General features: G+C 55.8%; 1 protein-coding gene across 2 annotated transcripts in view; it reads right to left on the reverse strand.

Annotated features, from left to right (window-relative positions):
- Positions 1–19,795, reverse strand: part of LOC114893648 (coronin-7) — a 57,894-nt gene that overhangs the window by 25,041 nt on the left and 13,058 nt on the right. The window contains exons 7-9 of one of the 2 annotated variants that reach the window (XM_029219294.1): positions 9,841–9,891; positions 4,275–4,361; positions 3,754–3,836 (exon numbers count right to left, since the gene is read on the reverse strand). In XM_029219294.1, coding sequence (XP_029075127.1) covers positions 3,754–3,836; positions 4,275–4,361; positions 9,841–9,891 — 221 coding nt within the window. The other variant, XM_029219295.1, reaches the window with a different exon arrangement.

Consider the following 19,795-nt stretch of genomic DNA (forward strand, 5'->3'; position numbering starts at 1 on the left):
CTGTGGCCCCTCTGCATGGGCTCAGGCTGCGAGACCTTGCTCCCAGCCTCCTGCTCTAGCTACAGAGAAAGGGCCTTGGTAGAGGAGCAGCACAGATCCTGAATGGCAGGAGCTCTTTGCTGGGTGAGGAGGCAGGGACTGAGCCAGGGCTGTTAGGGGCAGGTGGCCCTGTGATGCCCCTTTACTCTCTGCACTTGAGTAAAGTACCCAGGCTTTCCAGAAACCCCGGAAGTGGGAGTGTTTTCCAGGAAGCCACAGGCCAAGGTGGGGGCAGGGCCCCCAGGGATGCTATGCACAGCCCTGGTCTGGATCAGGTGCTGGGAGCTTAGGAACAGTGATAGACACACGCGCCCAGCACCTTTTCCTATTACCCTGTGGCACGAAGGGAGGTGCCCCTGGAGCCAGAGAGGCCCTGCAAAGGCTAGAGCGAGCCTCCCTGAGGCCCCATGCCCATCTCCCTGCATGGGTCATGGCCCCTGGCCCCCAGCCTCACCCTGGCGGGAAGGAGGCAGCCCAGCCAGGCCTGGGGAGCAGGCCCTGCGGTTCTGGGCGTTGATGTCAGTGCAGAGTCAGGCCCAGCCACACGAGGCTCTGGATTCAATTATCGGCTGCTGAGAGTTCTGGCATGAGAAGGGAGGAGGTGGGTCATGGTGGGCAGAGAGTGGTGGCAGTGGGCCTGGGTGGGGCCCCTTCTTCCTGAGGCGGCGGAGGCAGCAGCCCAGGTGGATTTCCTATGGGCCTGGGTCCCATTAGGGGAATGGCTCTGGCGAGGCCTGCCCTCCCCTTCGGCGGCCCCGTCAAAGGGGCCATTGTGGGTCTATGGGCTGCTGCTAAACACAGTGGCTGCTGAATGAATGTTTTCGCTGCAAAGCTAAACCTGGCTAGTGGGGCCGCAGGGGCGGGGTGAGTGGTGGGGCCCACAGAAAGGGGCCTGAGCACTCACGCCAGCCCTCCCAGAAAAGGTCTTCGGGCATCCCATCAGATGAGGGGCCGGGGGACGAAGAGGGGGCCAGGGAACGAGTCGGGGACCGAGCCAAGATATAGCCACTACCCAGGGTGATCCTGCTGTGGGGAAACGCCAGCCCCCAACTGCTGGGTCCTCGCTGCCACAGGCCCTGTGCCACGCGGGCTACACATGCTCCCATTTCACGTCCAGTGATCCCTCTACAGAAGAGAATCACAGGCCGGAAACGGTAAGACAGCAACTTGCTCACAGCAGGCAGGGATGGATCCCAACACCTGCTCCCTGGCCCAGGAGGTGGGGGTACCAGCCTTGCGGGGAGGGCTTGGCCCTCCAGGAGAGGGGAGGGGCTACTGAGAGCCGCAGAAGGCAGGCAGGGAGGGGGTTCCCAACCTCCAGGGAACTCGCTGGGATGCAGGGCCAGTGCCTCTGGCCAGAGGTGGACACCTCAGTGTGAAGAAGCAGAACAGACTCCCAGCGTCCACCCTGTGAGGCTTGCTGCCAGGGTGACCTCAAGAGAAGATCGATTTCTCCGGCTTCAGCTTTTATTCTTTGGTAACGTGTGGAGAAAAATCTCCATCTGCCTTCAGCTCAGGGCCGATACTGTTGACCATTCACCCAGCCCAGGAGCAGGGCACCCGAGGTGGTGGTGTTTCTGTGTCTCCTGGACCGGAGCACGAGCTGCTCCGTTAGCCCAGGCCCTGCCGGTAACCCCCCACCTCCACCCAGCACAGAAGTACAGGGCAGCCATCTGTGGACCTGCTGCCCGAGCCCAGCTTTACAGATAGGACCTGCTGCCCTGCGCGTCCCACGTGGGGAGGTATGCTCCACAAACAACACAGATGAGCAGGGGAAGGCACAGATGGGAGCAGAGACAGAGGCCCCTGGGAGGGTGGGGCCCCGGGTCCTCCCTGGGAGAGGATGGGGAGGGCATGTGCCTGACCCCTGGCCCCCTATAGCTCTTATAAGAGTTCATACTGTTCTGCCCAAATGGAGATGGAAAATCTGTAAAATAGAAAAGAAACTGAGCGGGTGCAGTGGAGACCCATGCCGTGCCCACAGCTGACACCCTGCACACTTCCTACCTTCAGTCCAGTTCACTCAGCAGCCCCCAACACCCCAGGGGGCTTCTGAGGGGTTCTGGCTTCTGGGGAGCCTGGGGGTAGGGGACCCACCACCTCTCAGGCCAGCCTGGAGGCTGGCACGCATCCCTGGCATCCACCAGCTTTGTAGAGGGCTGGAGAGTCCCAGCTCCTTTGCCAAGGGCGTGGGCCCAGTGGGGCAGTGGCCAGGACTGGGGGATGAAGGGGGCGGGACACTGGCCTGGCCGCCCATCTGGGAGTGATTTGAGAAATTCCAGGCCTCGCTGGCCCTGCGAGGCTATTCTTAACTGCTATAATTACAGGGTCAGCCTTGGCCAGTGGCACCATGGGGTCTGGGCATCGTTAACTCCCCCAGGGGCCACACTGGGGCTGGGCAGGGGCTGCTCCTCGGGGTGGGGGTGGGGCCGGCACAGATGGGGCGGAGCCTGGAAGGCAGGAAGTGGTGGGGAGAGGAGCATTTGATGGTAGTGCTGGCTCCCTTTTCCAGGCTGGGCCAGTTCCCTCCCTCTGCTGGGGGGCCCCATAGGGAAGGGGCTGTCTGGCCTGGGTAGGCGTGGAGGACAAGATATCAGTGCAGCATGAGGGCTGGGGGAGGGGTTGCTGGACATGAAGCCAGAAGGCCTGGGGGCCCTGATTCCTCCAGCGCAGGGGGGCCCTGGTAACATCCCGCTGTATCCCTAGGGCCAAGAGCAGACAGAGGCCTGACACCTACTGCTATGGGATCTCACTCAGCCTTGCCTCCCTCATCTGCAAATTGGGCCTTTTCAGCACCCCAGCCTTTCCCTGGGTTGTGAGACAGGATGGGAGTGCCACCCTGATGGTTTCCCCTTCTCTGGGGGCTCTCAGCGGGGTCGCCTTGGCAGGAGCTCTTACGGCACTCAGCCCTGCGTGCCCCAGACACGGCCCTCACTGCTCCCAGAGCCTGGACAGGTCACCACGCCCTCTATGACTCAGTTTCCCTAGTTGTAAAACGGAAGAGGAAGGGGCTGAATGGATATCCAAGGACCAAGGCCCCATCCTGGCTCTGACCTCCCAGGTCCCTGCCTGGGTGGGGGGTTCAGCAAGCTGCCCCAAGAGTCACAGCTGAACAGGAACCAGGTCCCACCACCTCCTGCACCAGCCGGGCTGCAGTCCTCCAGCCGCCTGTACCTCATCTCCTCAGCCGGCATCCTGGTGCGTGGGTTGCCCCTGCACAGAGCTGGCTGGGCCAGGACCCCGTGGGGCACCACCATAAACCCTCTTGCACACACTTCCAGGAGGGTGGAAGGACGAGATGCACTTGTACCTCCAGGCTGCCTGCACCCCCCAACCCGCCCAGGACCACCAGTGACAAGCATGTGGCCAGGGCTGAGGTCTCACAGAAATTGCAGGTCCGAGGCCTGCCTCCGTCCTGCACTGGAGCCTCCAGACCTGCCAGCCCACCTGACCCCACGTCACCCCGCGGCCACCTCATGATCGTAGCCTCAGTTTCTTCAGTCTTTGGCTCCACCAGAACACTCACAGCAAAATCAAGCGTATCCCCAGACTCCCTGTCCCCGCACCGCCGAGTCACAGTCCCCTCCCCAAATGCCAAAACATGCCAGCACGAGCCCCCGGGCAGAAGCCTGCCCTACAACCAGCAGTGTGCACTTACAGACATCACTGGGCCCTCAATGCCCCCAGCCATTCCAACACGCCAGCCACTCATACCTGGGAGAGGTGTCCAGGGTGAGGGAGGTGCGGGCGCTGGAGAAGAGCCGGGTGTCCCAGAGCTTCACTTCACGCTCATGCATCTGCAGGGAGGGGGCAGAGAGGGGCTCAGAGGGGCCCAGCCCGGAACCCAGGGACTAAGGACACAGCCTGGCACGGGAGCACTCGCCCCAGAGCAGAGCATTCGGGGGTGGGGGGGGTAAGTCATGCCAGGGAGGGAGAGTTTGGGTTTTCATGTCCTGCCCCTTTAAGAACCCTTAGGTGACAAGGGACAAGGGGCGGTTCCCTCTGTGGACTCTGGTCCCTGGGGGGGCCCACCGCAGTTCCCAGGGTCAGGTTTAGCTATTGCAGATGGAATCTGCCAGTTTTCAGCAGCCGTTGGTCCCCTGGGGCTCTGAGACCCAGCTGCACACAGGGCCGTATATGGACGGGTCTGGAGCTGGCCCCAGTCCCCCCCTCCCAGTGGGCCTCGTCCGCGCCCTCTTGGTGTGGATGCCCTACTCCTCTGGGAGGAGACCTACCTTGTTGAAACCGGTGGACACAAGGTGCTCCTGGATGCCCGTCCACACCAGCCGGCCATCCCTGCTGTTCTCATGGGCCCACGTGCTCTGGAGGAGGAAAAAGATGGCACTGAGTTGAGCCTTGGGGGCCTCCTTGGGGGGGCCACCCACCTGAGAGCCCTCCAGAGGGCAGGAGGGGTCAGCTGGGGACAGCTCTGCACCCAGAGAGCCTACTTGGCCACCAAGCTTGGGCTCAGTCTCCCTCCTTGTAAGGGGCCTGTCGGGCTGTTCTGCTCATGGCCAGGCCCCTCTTGCTGCGGTGATGGGGCTCAGGATGGTGGCACGTCCTTGCCTCTGCAGGTGTCCGGGGGGAGGCACTTGGCTGCTGGTCACCATCCTCGGGCTCTGAGGACCCCAGTGCCCTCTCGGAACTTCATTTTCCTTGCTCGTGGCCTGGGCTGCCTACTTCCCAGGACTGTCGCGAGGATCAACTGAGACCACATGTGATAGGAACAGGCCAGCCACAAAGCGCCGTGCAAATCGAGGGATTACGAGTATTACTGTTGCCTCTTGACGCTGCCAGGGGGCCAGGGAGAGGGCCTGGTGCCAAGCATGGGGAACAGTCCCTGGAGAGGGCAGAAGAGTGCCCCTCTTGGCCCTCCCGTGGTACTGGAGCTGCCAGCAGGAAGGTTTGCTGGGCCCCAGGGAGGAGAGATGAGTTCAAACCGCAGGCGGCCCTGTCCCCCGGGCCCAAGCAGGGGGGAGCTGAGGGGGCCAGAGGAAATGCAAACAGCTCCCTCCCAGTCACCCTGGCCCCTGGAGCCTGAGACCAAAGACCCTGTTACTAAAATTAGCTCACCCCAAACTGTGGCCAGCTTCCTCCCAGCTTCCCACGATCTCCTTGGGGATGAATGAGGGAGCCAGGCGGCTGTGAGGAGCTGGCCCCGCGCCCCCTCCCCAGCCCGCGGAAGCCGACCCCAGCGTGGGAGACCATCGGAAACGGCTCCGTGTCATTCAAGGGGCTTTTCTCACTGCTTCCTTCCCACCCGGCTGTAGTCGGCACAGGAAGTCAGGGCTGGAGCCTGAGAACTAGGGCCCAACATCCCTCTCTTTACGCAAGACGGGCTGTGGGGTCAGGGCAAGGGTCAGCTCCGCCACCAACACCCCAGGGTCAATCAGAAGTGTCACATGGGCTCTCGCCCTCTCATCGGTGTGCAAACATCCCATGTAAGGAGCACCAGACGGCTCGCACTACGTTAGCACACCATTCATTCATTCAACAGCCATGCAGGCCTCCTCCTGGCCAGGTACAGTGCTGGGAGCTGGCAGTGGGGCCGAACACATCTCAGATGGATGGTCATGTCCGGGGTGAAGCAGGGCTGCTCACTCACTTGTTCTTTCATAATATGAATATTCGAGTTGCACGTGACACAAGGCACTGGGGACATGGTCAACAAAACAGAAAGGGTCCGCAAACTCATAGAACGTACAGGTTGAAAGGCAGATGTGAACCAAACAAATAACTATGTCAGCGAGTTGCTGTAAGTGGGGGGTTAGGGGGCGCGAGCTTTGGAGTCAGACTGGCTGGGTGAAAGCCAAGCCGCCAACAGCCTCGTCCCAGGATGTGCCTCAGTGTCCTGACCCACACAAAGAGCACCATGATGGACCCACTGTGGAGGGCGAAGCGCTCAGGGTTGTGTCCGGCACACATCAATGTGCATTTTTTAGAAGCATGGTAACAGGGTACAATAGAGTATAATTGAGGGCAGTGGATTTAGGGTAACACCTAAGATGTGAAGGATTGGCAGGCGTGAGCCAGTGGTGGGGACCAGCATCTGTGAAGAGTCGGGGTCTCGGAGAGCGAAGAGGCCAGCACAGCTGGCAGCGGGGTCGGGGGAGAGGAGGAGGCGGAGCAGGGTCTACAGGGCCTGTGGACAGCGAGGGAGCGTTTTTCATCCAGAGGCACAGGTTTGGATGGAACATTCTTTGGCCCGTGTCTCCACCTTCCTATTTCACACACAGAGAAACCAGAGGCCCAGAGAGAGGAAGCCATCTGCCCCAAGTCACCCAGTAGGACAGCCACCCGCACCAACCGTTACTGTTCTCTGTCTGCACAAGAGGAGCTGATGGAGGACAGGCAAGGAGACAGGCACAGCCAGAAGGCAGCAGAGCCCAGACCAGGAGAAGCCCAGGATGCTGGCTGCCCCCAGGCACCTCGGGTCTCCAGCAATCCTCCCTGGATGAGTTCACAATGGGGGAAACAGGCAGTGATGGGCAGGGCATTGTGGGCTGGCGAGTCCTGCTCGCCCCACAGCTCTCCACTCTCACCTCGGGTCTCAGAGGACACGGCACCCAGGAAGTGGAGACGAGGTCAGAGCTTAGGCTGAGCCCAGTGCACCCAACATGGGCACACCCAGCTCAGTCTGCCCCAGGGGCCAGAGGAAGCTCCAGCAACTTGGAGGGGAGGCCAAGGACCCCCTCCCCATTCCTCTATCCCCAGATCACTGGAGTGACTTTGTTTCAAAAATGGCAAGTTCTTTGCTGACCTCAGTGGGACTCGGGGAGGAGGAGCCCTCCCTCCAAATCTCCGGATTCTCATTCTCCTGGGGTAGAGGGGAGGCTGCAGTTGGGACCCAGGCACTCTGCCACCCGAACCTGAGCCCTGTCATAGGAAGCCGCTGATGGTGATCCCGAGCCTGCAGGCCAGGCCTTGGGGTTTCCCTCTTACAGGCAGCTAGGTGTCCTGCTCGTGGAGAAGCCCCTCGGTACCCCCATGTCTCCCCCACACCTGGCCCCAAGGAGAGAACAGGAGGGGCTGAGGCCAGGCCGTGCCTGCCCAGTACAGGGGTGCCAGGAGCAGGCGCATACCCAGCATTCCAGCTGCAGTGAAGCCAAATCCCCCCTCTGTCGCCACAGCAACGCTTCCTGTGTGGGGCAGGGCGACTGGAAGAGCGGCCCTGGGCTCCTTCCTAGGGTGAGGGGACCTTCTCCGGTGGTAAGACCCCCATCACTCACCCACACCCCTCCTCAGCCAGGCTCAGTCCTGGGCTGCAGATGCTGGCCCCCCAGGCCTGCCTGACACAGGGGGTGGTCGGAAGGAGCAGTTCCACCTGTCCACGCCAGAGGTCCTCTGGCCCCCTCCTGCCCTAGACCAGCCTGTCAAAGCTCACCATCCCTGGGCACCCCCTCAGCTGTGGCTTCTACTTCCCTGACACGGCCATGGCTTCAGGGCCTCGGCCACCCCAACTGGGGCTCTGGCACAGTGAAGAGGCAGGAGAGGCCTGGGGCTCCAGAGTCAGATGGACCGAACCTGCCTCTGCCACTCAGCTGTGAAAACCTGGGGGAAAAAATAACCAAAGGACTGACTTTACAGGATGGTCAGGAGAGTGGAAGGAGATTGTGCGTGCCAAGAGCCTGGGACATAATAACCCGTCATAAATGCAACCTAAAAACAAAGCAGAGGGTGTGAACAGGAGGGAGCCGCCCAAGCATCCCCTGCTCCAAGCTGCAGTCTCCAGAGGAAGGGCCCAAAAAAGACAGTGGAGGGAGGACTCCCCAGGCCTCCCTGCCCAGCCCCCAGGCCATGGGTACAGCCAGTGGGGCAGGGAGGGCAGAAGCTGGAGGGAGGGCAGTGCCTTCTTCCCCAACCCCCACCAGTACCCCCTCCAGTGGGGAAGGAGGATCTCAGAAGGCACTCCCAGAAGGCCTCTCCCCCAAGCTGGCCCCTCGGCTCACACCGACCCTAGCTGCCAGCAGCAGTTTTCTTAATAGAAGCCAGGTGTGGGCCAGATGCCCTGGCGGAAGTGGGGGGCAGGGCCAGGCAGAGGGCAGCATTCCAGGTCCTGCTGCCCCCGCACAAGCGGCCAAGCACAGGCAGCGTCCCAGGAGCTAAGAGGGGGTGGGAGCCACCCACGCTCTTCCCGGGTCTCCTCGGCCCAGAAACCCCCTTCAGGGGGGCTCCCTCCCTCTTCTCTGAACTTGGAGCCCTTGGACGGCAGCCATTGCATCTCTACCTCAGCACCATGACTGCCCCCCGTTGCTGGAGGAGGAGGAGAGAAAGGAGGAAAGGGTTCAGCTGGATGAGCTGGCCAGAGGCACTGCCTAGCTGGGGCAAGAATGGAGGTGCCGGGCGCTGTGGCCTGGACCCTGGGGAGGAGAGGGTGACCTGAGAAAGCTGCGGGGAGAGGGCCTCAGTCTCCCTCCTCGAGCTGAGCCTGGGACCCCTTTCCAGGCAAAGACTGAAGGTTATTTAACACAGAAAGCTACAGTGAGGCCCACTGCTCACGCTGCCCTGAGGCTCACATAGCTCCACCACAGCCAAGGGGCGACGACACCAAGGAACCAAGACCCAGCCTCGAGGAAGCAAGGCCAGGGTGGAGCTAAAGCCACTTCTGCTGGGCTTGGTTCACCTGCCAGGATGGGGCCTCCTCTTGGTCTTCAGCCAGTCAGAGGTGGAGCTGACTGCACTGCCCTGGGAAAGAGCTGCAGTTGGCTGTATGAAGGGGAGGTGTGTGTGTGTGTGTGTGTGTCTGTGTCTGTGTGTGTCTGTGTGTGTGTGTGTCTGTGTGCGCTACTACTGCTTGGGTTTAGACTGGTGGATTACCCTTGACCCCGGGTGGGGAACAAGTCCTAGAAATGGAGATGAGGCATCTCTGCTGGGCCTGGGGCCTCGCTGGGGAGCTCTGCCCACGAGCTGGCAGCAGAACCCTGAACTGCACCTTCCTCAGGAAAGAAGGCTCCTCAGCTTCTAGAAGAATTTTTAAAAATGTAAATCCGCTCATTTCACTGTTGGCTTATAACCCTAATGGCTCCCAAAGCACAGGTGACAAGCCCCTGACTCAGGCTCCTAGGACAAGCTGAGCCCGCCCCAGGCCGTCCACAGCAGCACTCAGGCCTCAGCCCCAAGCCAGCTCCTCAGGGAAGCACTAAATCACTCCAGCAAGAGGAGCCCCCCAGCAATTGCCCCGTGTCTGTCTCGTTCACCACAGAACATTCTATGCCTGGCACCAAGTTGTCCTCAAATGAATGAACGAGTCCCCAGTGGCTCAATGCCTGCAGCATGAACCCATCGCCTGCCCTCCTCGTTTGGAACTCAAAGGGCCACATGCACCCATGCACAGCCAGACACAAACCGAACCCGCTCAGCGCCCGGGGCCCACAGATCAGGCAGGCCCCCCAGCACCAGGGCCTGGAGGGGTGCAGAGGGTGGGGGCTGGGTCTTCTTGGCTCCTCTGTGGCTGGCCTCCACTGACCGTACCAGGAAAGGTGGGTAGAGATGAGGGTTTCAAAGGAGAGGAAGTTGGAATCTCAAATTAGCTTCCTGAAGCCACAGGATGCTTCCACCGAAGGCCTGTGGGCGGCCTGGCTGCCCCCACCCTGTGATCAAAGCTGGATCCTCCCAAGACCCAGAACATGCTTCCCAGAAAGAGCCTCGAGCCACCTCCCAGGTGACCCCCACGTACCCACCAGGCCTCGGCCAGGGGCACGGGGCGTGGCAGAATCTGTGTGTCAGAGGCTGAGCTGCCCTTGCCCGCGCCTGCTGGAGCCACTGGGGCCTCAATCCAGCTCCGCTGCCCACACAACTCACCTGGGAGGCCTCGGGCTTGGCTCTGGGGTCAAAGATGCGCAACTGCTTGTCCTGGAAAAGCAGAAAGGAGAAAACAGCACAATTAGGCCGGGGAGGTTCTCTGGGAGGGGGCCTATCTCCCCCACCCCTAGGCTCCGATGGTCCCACACCCAGTACACAGGTTGAGCATCAGGCACCAGGCGACCCCTCCCCAGCCCAGTTCCTCCTTCTCACAGCAGGGGGCAGGCCCCCTTTCCAGCCCGTCACCCACAACAAAGACTGTGACAAGAGTTCACATTTCCGGAGCACCTACTATGTGACACGCATGATCTCACCCTATCTTTCCAACCACCTTATGAAGCTGTGCTATCACCATGACCCCTTCACAGGTGGAGAAACTGAGGACCAGAACCAAACTCTAGGTTCCCAGCCGCTACACACGTGTCCGGCCCTGTGCTCAGCCCAGCCTAGAGGGGCTCACAGGACAACATAATTTCTACACTTAACTTGGCGTCTAACCAGGACAGCAAGCTTGCACATCCATCTATCACTCAGCACACAGTTACTGGTTCAGAATACCTGACTGAGGGTGGGGATGGGAACAGACGAAAAAAGAAGAAAAAAAATACCAAAACAAAATGCCCATACCTTATATAAACAGCTTTCTTTCTGTGGAATAATCTCTCTGCGTGTGTGAGTGTGAAAGTGTACACAAATGTACATGCATAAAGAACTGGGGGAGAAGAGGCGGAATCTGTATCCGTTGACTATTTACAGGCTTGGCCATGATAAATTGTTAACTGCAAAAAGGAAGATGCAGAGTTACGCGGTGTGGTGTGATTCCACTGTGGTAAAAGTAAAAAACTCCATTTGTCTGACCACATTCCTGTATGTTTTGCAAGTCTGCTGAGTAAGGAGAAAGGTCTTGACAGGCACGGGCCGTGTTTTAATGCTGGCACCAGGGGTGAGGCAGGTGAGGGGTGATCAGCTTTTCCTTTTTACATCTTAGTACAGCTCCACTTTTTTCCGATCAGCACAGATTCATATTTTCTTATTTCAAAAAACAATCAACCAGCAATGAACAATTGGAATTTGAAATTAAAAACACAATACCATTTACATCAGCACCCCACAAAAATGAAATACTTAGCTAGAAATCTAACAAAATGGGACTTCCCTGGTGGTCCAGTGGTTAAGACTCCATGCTTCCACTGCAGGGGGCGCAGGTTCAATCCCTGGTCGGGGAACTAAGACCCCGCATGCCACGCGGCACAGCCAAAAAAAAAACTAACAAAATACGTATAAGATCTACATGAGGAATACTACAAAACCGCTGAAAGAAATCACAGAATTAAACAAATGCAGAGATATTCCATGTTCACAGTTAGGAATACTCAATATTGTCAAGATATCAGCTCTTCCCAACTTGACTTATAGATTCAATACAATCCCAATGAACATCCCAACAAGTTTTGTGAATAGCGACAAACTGATTATGAAGCTTATGTGGAGAGGCAAAAGACTCAGAATGGTCAACACAAAATAAAGGAGAAGAACAAAGGTGGAGGACTGCTGCTTCCCGGCTATATTCTAAAGCTACAGTAATCAGGACGGTGTGGATCTGCACAAAGTTAGACAAATAGATCAATGGAACAGAACAGAGAGCCCAGAGGAAGACCCCCTTAACTACAGCCAGCTGATCTTCGACAAGGGAGCAAAGGCAATACAACGGAGCAAAGACAGTCTTTTCAACAAATGGTGCTGGAACAACTGGGCATCCACATGCAAAGAAATGAATCTAGACACAGACTTTACATCTTTCACAAAAATCAACTAAAAATGGATCATAGTCTTTTTTTCTTTTTGCGGTACGCAGGCCTCTCACTGTTGTGGCCTCTCCCGTTGCGGAGCACAGGCTCCAGACGCGCAGGCTCAGCGGCCATGGCTCACGGGCCCAGCCGCTCCGCGGCATGTGGGATCTTCCTGGACCGGGGCACGAACCCGTGTCCCCTGCATCGGCAGGCGGACTCTCAACCACTGCGCCACCAGGGAAGCCCTGGATCATAGTCTTAAACATAAAAATACAAACCTTTATTATAAAACCTCTAAAAGATAGCATATGAGAAAACCTAGGTGACCTTGGGTTTGGCAATGACCTATTAGATACAATACCAAAAGTGTGACCTATGAAAGAAAAAACTGATAAATTGGACTTCATTAAAATTATAAACTACTGGTCTGCAAAAGACACTGTTAAGAAAATAAAGACATGCCACAGACTGGGAGAAAACATTTGCAAAGCACATATCTGAGAAAGAACTTATATCCAAAAAACACAAAGAACACTTAAAACTAAGAAAAAAAAAATCAAAAAATAGGCAAGAGACCAGAATGGACACCTCACCAAAAAAGATACACAGATGAAAAATGAAAACATGAAAAGATGCTTAACACTATCTCATTAAGGAACTGTAAATTAAAACAACAATAAGCTACCACTACAAACCTACTAGAATGGCTAAATTTCAAAAAACTGACAATACCAGGGCTTCCCTGGTGGCGCAGTGGTTGAGAGTCCACCTGCCGAAGCAGGGGGCACGGGTTCGTGCCCCGGTCCAGGAAGATCCCACATGCCGCGGAGCGGCTGGGCCCGTGAGCCATGGCCGCTGAGCCTGCACGTCCGGAGCCTGTGCTCCGCAACGGGAGAGGCCACAACAGTGAGAGGCCCACATACCGCAAAAAAAAAAAGAAACAAAAAAACTGACAACACCAAATACCGGTGAGGATGTGGAGCAACAGGAACTCTCATTCACACTTCTGGTGGGAATGCAAAATGATTAAGGCCACTTTAGAAGACAGTCTGGCAGTTTCTTACAAAGCTTTAAAAAAAAAAAAAAAAACTCTTACTACATGATTCAGCAACTGTATTTACCTAATATCCTAAGTATTTACCCAAATAAGTTAAAAACTTATATCCACATAAATGTTTATAGCACTTGCAAAAACTGGAAGCAGCCAAGAAGTTCCTCAGTAAGTGAACGAATAAATAAACTGTGGTACATTCATACAACGGAATATTGTTCAGCGATAAAAAAATAAATAGCTCAGACCCCAAGCCATAAAACTCCAAGAAGAAAACATAGGGGAAAAACTTCATGACATTGAATTTGGTAATGATTTCTTTCTTTTTTAAAAAAATTATTTATTTATTTATTTTTGCCTGCATTGGGTCTTTGTTGCTGTGCACAGGCATCTTCTAGTTGTGGTGCGCAGGTTTCTCATTGTGGTGGCTTCTCTTGTTGCAGAGCACGGGCTCTAGGCGCCCAGGCTTCAGGAGTTGTGGCTCACAGGCTCTAGAGCACAGGCTCAGTAGTTGTGGTGCACGGGTTTAGCTGCTCCATGGCATGTGGGATCTTCCCAGATCAGTGCTCGAACCCATGTCCCCTGCATTGGCAAGCGGATTCTTAAGCACTGTGCCACCAGGGAAGCCCAGTAATGATTTCTTAAATACGATAACAAAGCACAGAGAAAAACAAAAATAGACAAATGAGACTACGTAAAACTTAACTTTTGTTTATCAAAGACCACAACAGAGTAAAAAGACAACCTACAGAATGGGAGAAAATATTTTCACATCATCTATCTTATAAGGAATAAATATCCAGAGCATATAAAGAACTCATATTACTCAAAAATGAAAAATCAAATAAACCAACTAAAAATGAGCAAAGAACTTGAATAGACATTTTCCCATAGATACACAAATGGCCAACAAGCAAGTGAAAAGATGTTTAACATCACTAATCCTCAGAGAAATGCAAATGAAAATTATAGTAAGATATCACCTCACACCCAACAGAATGGCTACTATCAAAAAATCTAGAATATAACAAGTGTTGGTGAGGGTGTGGAAAGTTGGAATCCTTGTGCATGGTGGTGGAAACATAGAATGGTACAGATGCTATGGAAAACAGTCTAGCAGTTCCTCAAAAAATTAAAAATAGAATTATCATATGATCCAGCAACTCTGGGTATAAACCCAAAAGAACTGAAAATAGGGTCACAAAGAAATATTTGCACACCCATGTTCGCAGCAGCATTATTCACAATACCCAAGACACAGAGGCAACCCAAGTGTCCACTGACAGATGAATGGATAAACAAAACATGGGACTTCCCTGGTGGTACAGTGGTTAAGAATCCGCCTGCCAATGCAGGGGACACGGGTTTGATCCCTGGTGCAGGAAGATCCCACATGCCACAAAGCAACTAAGCCCGTGCGACACAACTACTGAGCCTGCACTCTAGAGCCCGAGAGCCACACTACTGAGCCCACACGCCACAATACTGAAGCCTGCGCACCCTAGAGCCCATGCGCCACAACTACCGAAGCCCACACACTCTAGGGCCCGTATGCTACAACTACTGAGCCTGCGTGCTGCAACTACTGAAGCCTGTGCTCCGCAACAAGAAAAGCCACCGCAACGAGAAGCCCATGCACCGCAACAAAGAGTAGCCCCCGCTCGCTGCAACTAGAGAAAGCCAGCACACAGCAGCAAAGACCCAACACAGCCAAAAAACAAAACAAAACAAAACATGGTATACACATTCAATGAAATATTTTTCAGTCTGAAAAAGGAAACCCTGTCACATGCTACAGTATGAATGAACCTTAAGGACATTATGCTAAATGAAATAAACCATTTACAGAAGGACAAATAATGTATGATTCCATTTATATGAGGTATTTAAAGTAGTCAAATTCATAGATATGGAAAGTAAAATGATTACAAGAGGCTGGGGTAGGGGCCAAAGAGAAGTTGTTCAGTGGGTGTAGAGTTTCAGTTCTGGAGATCCGTTTCACAACAGTGTAAATATACTTAATATTAGAACTGTATATTTAAAATGGTTAAGATGGCAAATTTTATATGTGTTTTTTATACCAAAATTTAAAAAAAATAGCTATCAGTCCACAAAAAGATACGGAAGACCTATAAATGCATATTACTAAGTGAAAGAAGCCCATCTGGAAAGGCTACATATTCTTTGATTCCAACTATGACACTTGACATCCAGGAGAAGGCAAATCTTACAGAGACAACAAAAAGATCAGTGGTTGCCAGGGGTTTGGGAAGAGGAAGGCAGGGATGAACGAGTGAAGCACAGGGCACTTTTTTAGGGCAGTGAAACTATCCTGTGTGAAGCTGTAATGATGGATACATGATGTCATGCATTTGTGGGAACCCACAGAAAGCACATCAAGAGTGAACGCTGGGGACTTCCCTGGTGGTCCAGTGGCTTAAGACTCCACGCTCCCAATGCAGGGGGCCCAGGTTCGATCCCTCGTTGGGGAACTAGATCCCACATGCCGCAACTAAGAGTTCGCATGCCACAACTAAAGATCCTGCATGCTGCAACAAAGATCCCGCAAGCGGCAGCGAAGATCCCATGTGCCACAACCAAGACCCAGCACAGCCAAATAAATAAATAAATTTTTTAAAAAAAAAAAAGACCAAGTTTGTTTAAAAAAAAAAAAAAACATGGAAGAGTGAACCCTAATGTAGATTGTGGAGTTTAGTTACTGTAGCAACATTGGTTTAACTATAACAAACGCACCTCACCAATGCAAGGTGGAGTAGGGAGGGGAATATGGGGACTCCTGGCCCTGTCTGCCTGGCCCTGCCTAGGTGCTTGGGATTCAGACAGAGCAGACAGTCTCTGCTGAGTGCTGGTGTCTGCAACCCAGAGGTGGTCACAGGTAACTCTGGGGAGGAACCTGGACCTGACTTGAGCCCAGAGGACAAGTGGAGCTTGTACTGGGAAGGGAAAGGCATTCGAGGGAGGAGGAAGAGAACGAGCAAAGATGTGGAGACAGGAGCTCGCTGGCACGAGACATGGAGGGAAGACGAGGTCATACAGGGAGAATGAATGGCAGGAGTGGGGGGCAGCAGGCAAACACACAGCTGGACAAGGGAGGGGTCAGCCTGCAGAGGCCTCGAAAGCCAGGCCTCCCTTCACGGGCCTTCACGGGCAGGGTCCCAGGGTTCTCCTTCCAGCTGCAGTTTACTGAGCACTTGCTACGTGCCAGGTGGGCACCAGGCACAGTCCAGTGGTTAGTTCTGAGGCACCGTCCACTCCACAGCCTCGGTCAGGAGGAGGCTGCTTAGAGACAGACAGCGATCAGACAGACGAGGACAGTGAGGGACACAGGATGGAGACAGGCAGAAAGAACACTGAGAGACAGAGAGAGGATGGGGAAAGACAGAGGGTCAGAGAAGAACAGAGACACAGAAAGAGAGAAAGACAGAGAACAGAGACAACTATAGACACAGAAAAGACAGCAAGGGACAGTGAAAGAACCAGAGATTGAGAACAGAGACAGGGCAGCACGGGACAGACAGAGGATGGGTCAAGCAGTGAGCGACATTGGATCTCGACAGATGACAGGCAAGACGGAAGGCCTCCTGGCAGCAAGGGCCACTCCTACCCCTGTCGAGACCAGACAGGCAGGGTTAGGACACCAAATCCACCCCTGATGTGCTCTGTGACCTGGGCAAACCCCCGAGCCCAGGGTGGGGTGAGGGTGATGGCAGCACTTCTCACAGGTCGGAGGCACAGTCTTGGGACCTGGGCACCTCCCTAAAGACAGCTGGGCCATAGAGTGCAGAATTCCAACAGGAGGTCCAGACCAGGCTTCAGACTGGGCACTGGGGGCTGGACTGGCGCTGGTGGGGTCTGCAGGGCCGGGCAGCGGGGGTGGCACTGGGCTGCCGAAGCGCTGGGCTCACAGGCCCACTCCCGGTGGAGTGGGAGCCCAGCTGGCCAAGCCCAGCCATCTGTGGGGCCAGCGTGCCCCCTAGCGGCCACCTGCTCCTCCCCTCGGCCGCAGGAGCTGGGAGGGGAGCCAGAACGGGCTTCACTGGGCTGAGCCAGCCCCTCGCCCTGCAGGGGCATCAGGAAGCCTGCAGGTAGAACTGCTCCAAGGCAGGACAGGAGTCATAACCAAGTAGCCAGGGAGGTTTTCCCCGTGGGGTTGGCGGGGAGCACAGTGTGGAGACCAGGGAGGCCCTGATGAGAAGAATGTTGCCGACCACTGGTCAAGAGGGGCTCAGGCTCCCTCCTGCTGAGGGTGGGCCCCTCACGGGCTCCTCCCGCACTCTCAGAACAAACCCATGGGCACCTCCACCTGGACTGCGGTCACAGGGGCAGCCCCCCTCCTGCACCACTCCCCAAGGGCTTGCGGTTTTTGACTAACCCGTTCAGGATCCTGAGGCTCCCTTTACAGCAAAGGAAGGGGCAGTGGACACAGGACTGTGGTGATACCCGGCACTCGCTGACATGTGACACCCTTCAAGGACAGCGTCCTCCCCCAGGATGCCACACCCACATCAACAGTATCGCGAGGCCCTGTGTCCCCACAGGTAACCAGGTCTAGGAACTGGGGTGGGAGCTGGGGGGCCTCCCGTGGGCACCACTCCAGGCAACCCACTTGGGAAATCTATGTTTCTCGTCCCTGCGCCTTTGGGCTCTGGGCGGAGAAGGCACAGAGGTCCACCAGACTCAGAGATGGCCTGCTCCACTAATCCCTCCCCACAAGACACCAGCAGGTGAGGAGTTGAGTCGCCGTCCCAGGACACAATGGGGACAGGGTGCTCTGTGACTGGGTAGCTCTTCCTTCTCCACCCGCCCCGCTCCGGGCCCAATCTTGATGGTAAACGGGGCTCAGACCCCTGGGGACGTGGGGCTGGACCCCCACAACAGAGACGCCCCCTGTAACCAGCAGGGGGCAGTCCAGAGTTCAGGAGCCCAGCCTGGGTGGTGGGGAGGAAGAGGATGAGACCAGCGGCCCAGGGTTCCTCTCGCAAGGTTGCAGCCAGATCCTGGGAAAGCTGTCCCCGGGGATGGCACCCTGGGGACTGCCGTGGCTGCAGGGTTTGTGGTGAGGCCCTCCGTCCCTGGGTGCTGAGGGCTCGCAGCTGTCACCCCTCCTGGCACTGCTGCCCACAGTCATGCGCATGTCCAGTGACTGGTCAGCATGGGGACAGGGCCCAGCCCCCTTGCCTCAACAGGGACAGCTCCCGCATAGTTCCACAAGGCATCTGCAAGCAGTCCCTGGACCCAACGCCCTCGGCCCCCTCCTAGGTACCCACAGCCCCATGCTCTGCCAGGCCTTCCCCCAGGGAGTCACTTCTCCCTGCGCTGGCCCCCCTCCTGAAGGCTGATATGCTCCTTGCCATCACCCCACCCCCACACCGTGTCCTCCACCACAGTGACTGCTGCCCTCAGAACAAAGCCCTCGCGTGGCCTCAGGCTCGGCCTCAGCTGGCCCTACCCTGTCCCCGGCCACACCCCTCAGCTGGCTGCCTCTGAACACAGCAGGACCCCTGGGAGACAGGACCCCCCGGGAGAGCGCCTGCCTCCTAATCGATTCCTCCGCAGCCTCGTCAAAGCCAGACTCAACCACACTGGGGGTTCCGACCACTCTGGGGGGTCCGGTTCATATCAGGCCCAGCTGGGCCGGGAGCTCTGGGGAGCACCGGCACCTCTGGCTGCTCCACAGGAAACGACCCACATCCAGCCCCCAGACACCTGCTCCCTAGACACCCTGCCTGGGGCTGGGCTGGGGGCCTGGAGCCGAGTGGACGCAGGGCGGAGGCCACAGGCTAGACTGGCCTCATGGGTTGCAGCTCTCGAGTGAAGGGCCGTCCAGGCCACAGTACCTGCGGGCAGGGTGGGGTGCTGGCAGGTGGCCCGGGCAAGCTCTACAGAAGCTGCCTTCCTCCCCATCCAGGGCCGTGGCCCAGGCAGGCTGATGTGTGGGCCGTCGCTGAGGCCAGTCCCTGCTCAGAACATCACCTGTCTACACAGGACTGCTCCATCACCATGGGAACCAAGGCCCCTTCCTGCTGCCCTTCTGTCAAGCTGCCCGCGGCCACGCGCTGCAGCTCTGACCACCTCAGGCACCCACTGCAACTGTGAGGAGGAGGAAGAGCGGGGCCCTCCCTCAGGGGCTGGGGCTTTCCGCACACTTCCTCGCGGACTCACATGTGGGATGTGCAGCCCTGCTCTGTTCAACCTCCAGGCTCAGAGGGCTGACTGCGCACCCACGGACACATGTCTTCCCGCAAAGCCCAAGCTGGAGCCCAAGGCGTTCACAGAACAGCCCCAGGGCCGCCTCCTCTGGAAAGCCGCTGGCTAAAATGTATCAACCACCTTAAGAATCTTCACAGCCTGCAGTCAGCAACACCCCTCATAGGAATCTAGGTGGGGGTGGGCAAGCTCTAAGGCCCACGGGCCACATCCAGCCTGAGACCTGGCTCTACCAATGCAGTTTTACTGGGACACAGCTACGCCCTTCATGTATGTACTGCCCATGGCTGCTGCTCTGCTACAAGGTGCACTGACAGAGACAGCCTGGCCTGCAAAACCCAAAGCATCTACTATCTGGCCCTTCACAGAAAAAGTTTGCCCCTGCTCTAGGCTAAGAAACTCACAGAGAAGGCAGAGAAAAACCCTATATACAGATACATTCAAACGTTACAGCTTATAACAGTGACATAAACTGGAAGTAATCCACGCTTCTGAGAGTAGGAGCTCCACTGAGAAAACTGTGAATCTATATGATTAAATATTTCCCATGACATTTATTAAATTTTTGATGAATTAGAGAAAATGTTTATTATGTGGAACAAAAAACTAACATGGAGAGTATGATTCCTACACGTATAGAAAAAGCATAGAGAGAAAGATGTCAAAATGGTGACAGGCCCTGTCCCTGGGTGGAAGGGTTACAGGTGACTTTTTTTTTTTTTTTTTTTGCTTCTTTACTTTTTCACTGCTCTCCAAAATTTGTAAAACAAGCATAAACTACTATGCTTGGGTGATCAAAACACCTCCCATGACAATTCCCTTCCAGCTTCCTCCTCGCTCCTATCCTGTCTCATTCTGTCTGTCTGTCTCTCTCACTCTCTCTCTC

The sequence above is a fragment of the Monodon monoceros genome, unplaced genomic scaffold (assembly GCF_005190385.1).
Source record: "Monodon monoceros isolate NGI ecotype Baffin Bay Population unplaced genomic scaffold, NGI_Narwhal_1 Super_Scaffold_13, whole genome shotgun sequence".
NCBI lineage: Eukaryota > Metazoa > Chordata > Mammalia > Artiodactyla > Monodontidae > Monodon > Monodon monoceros.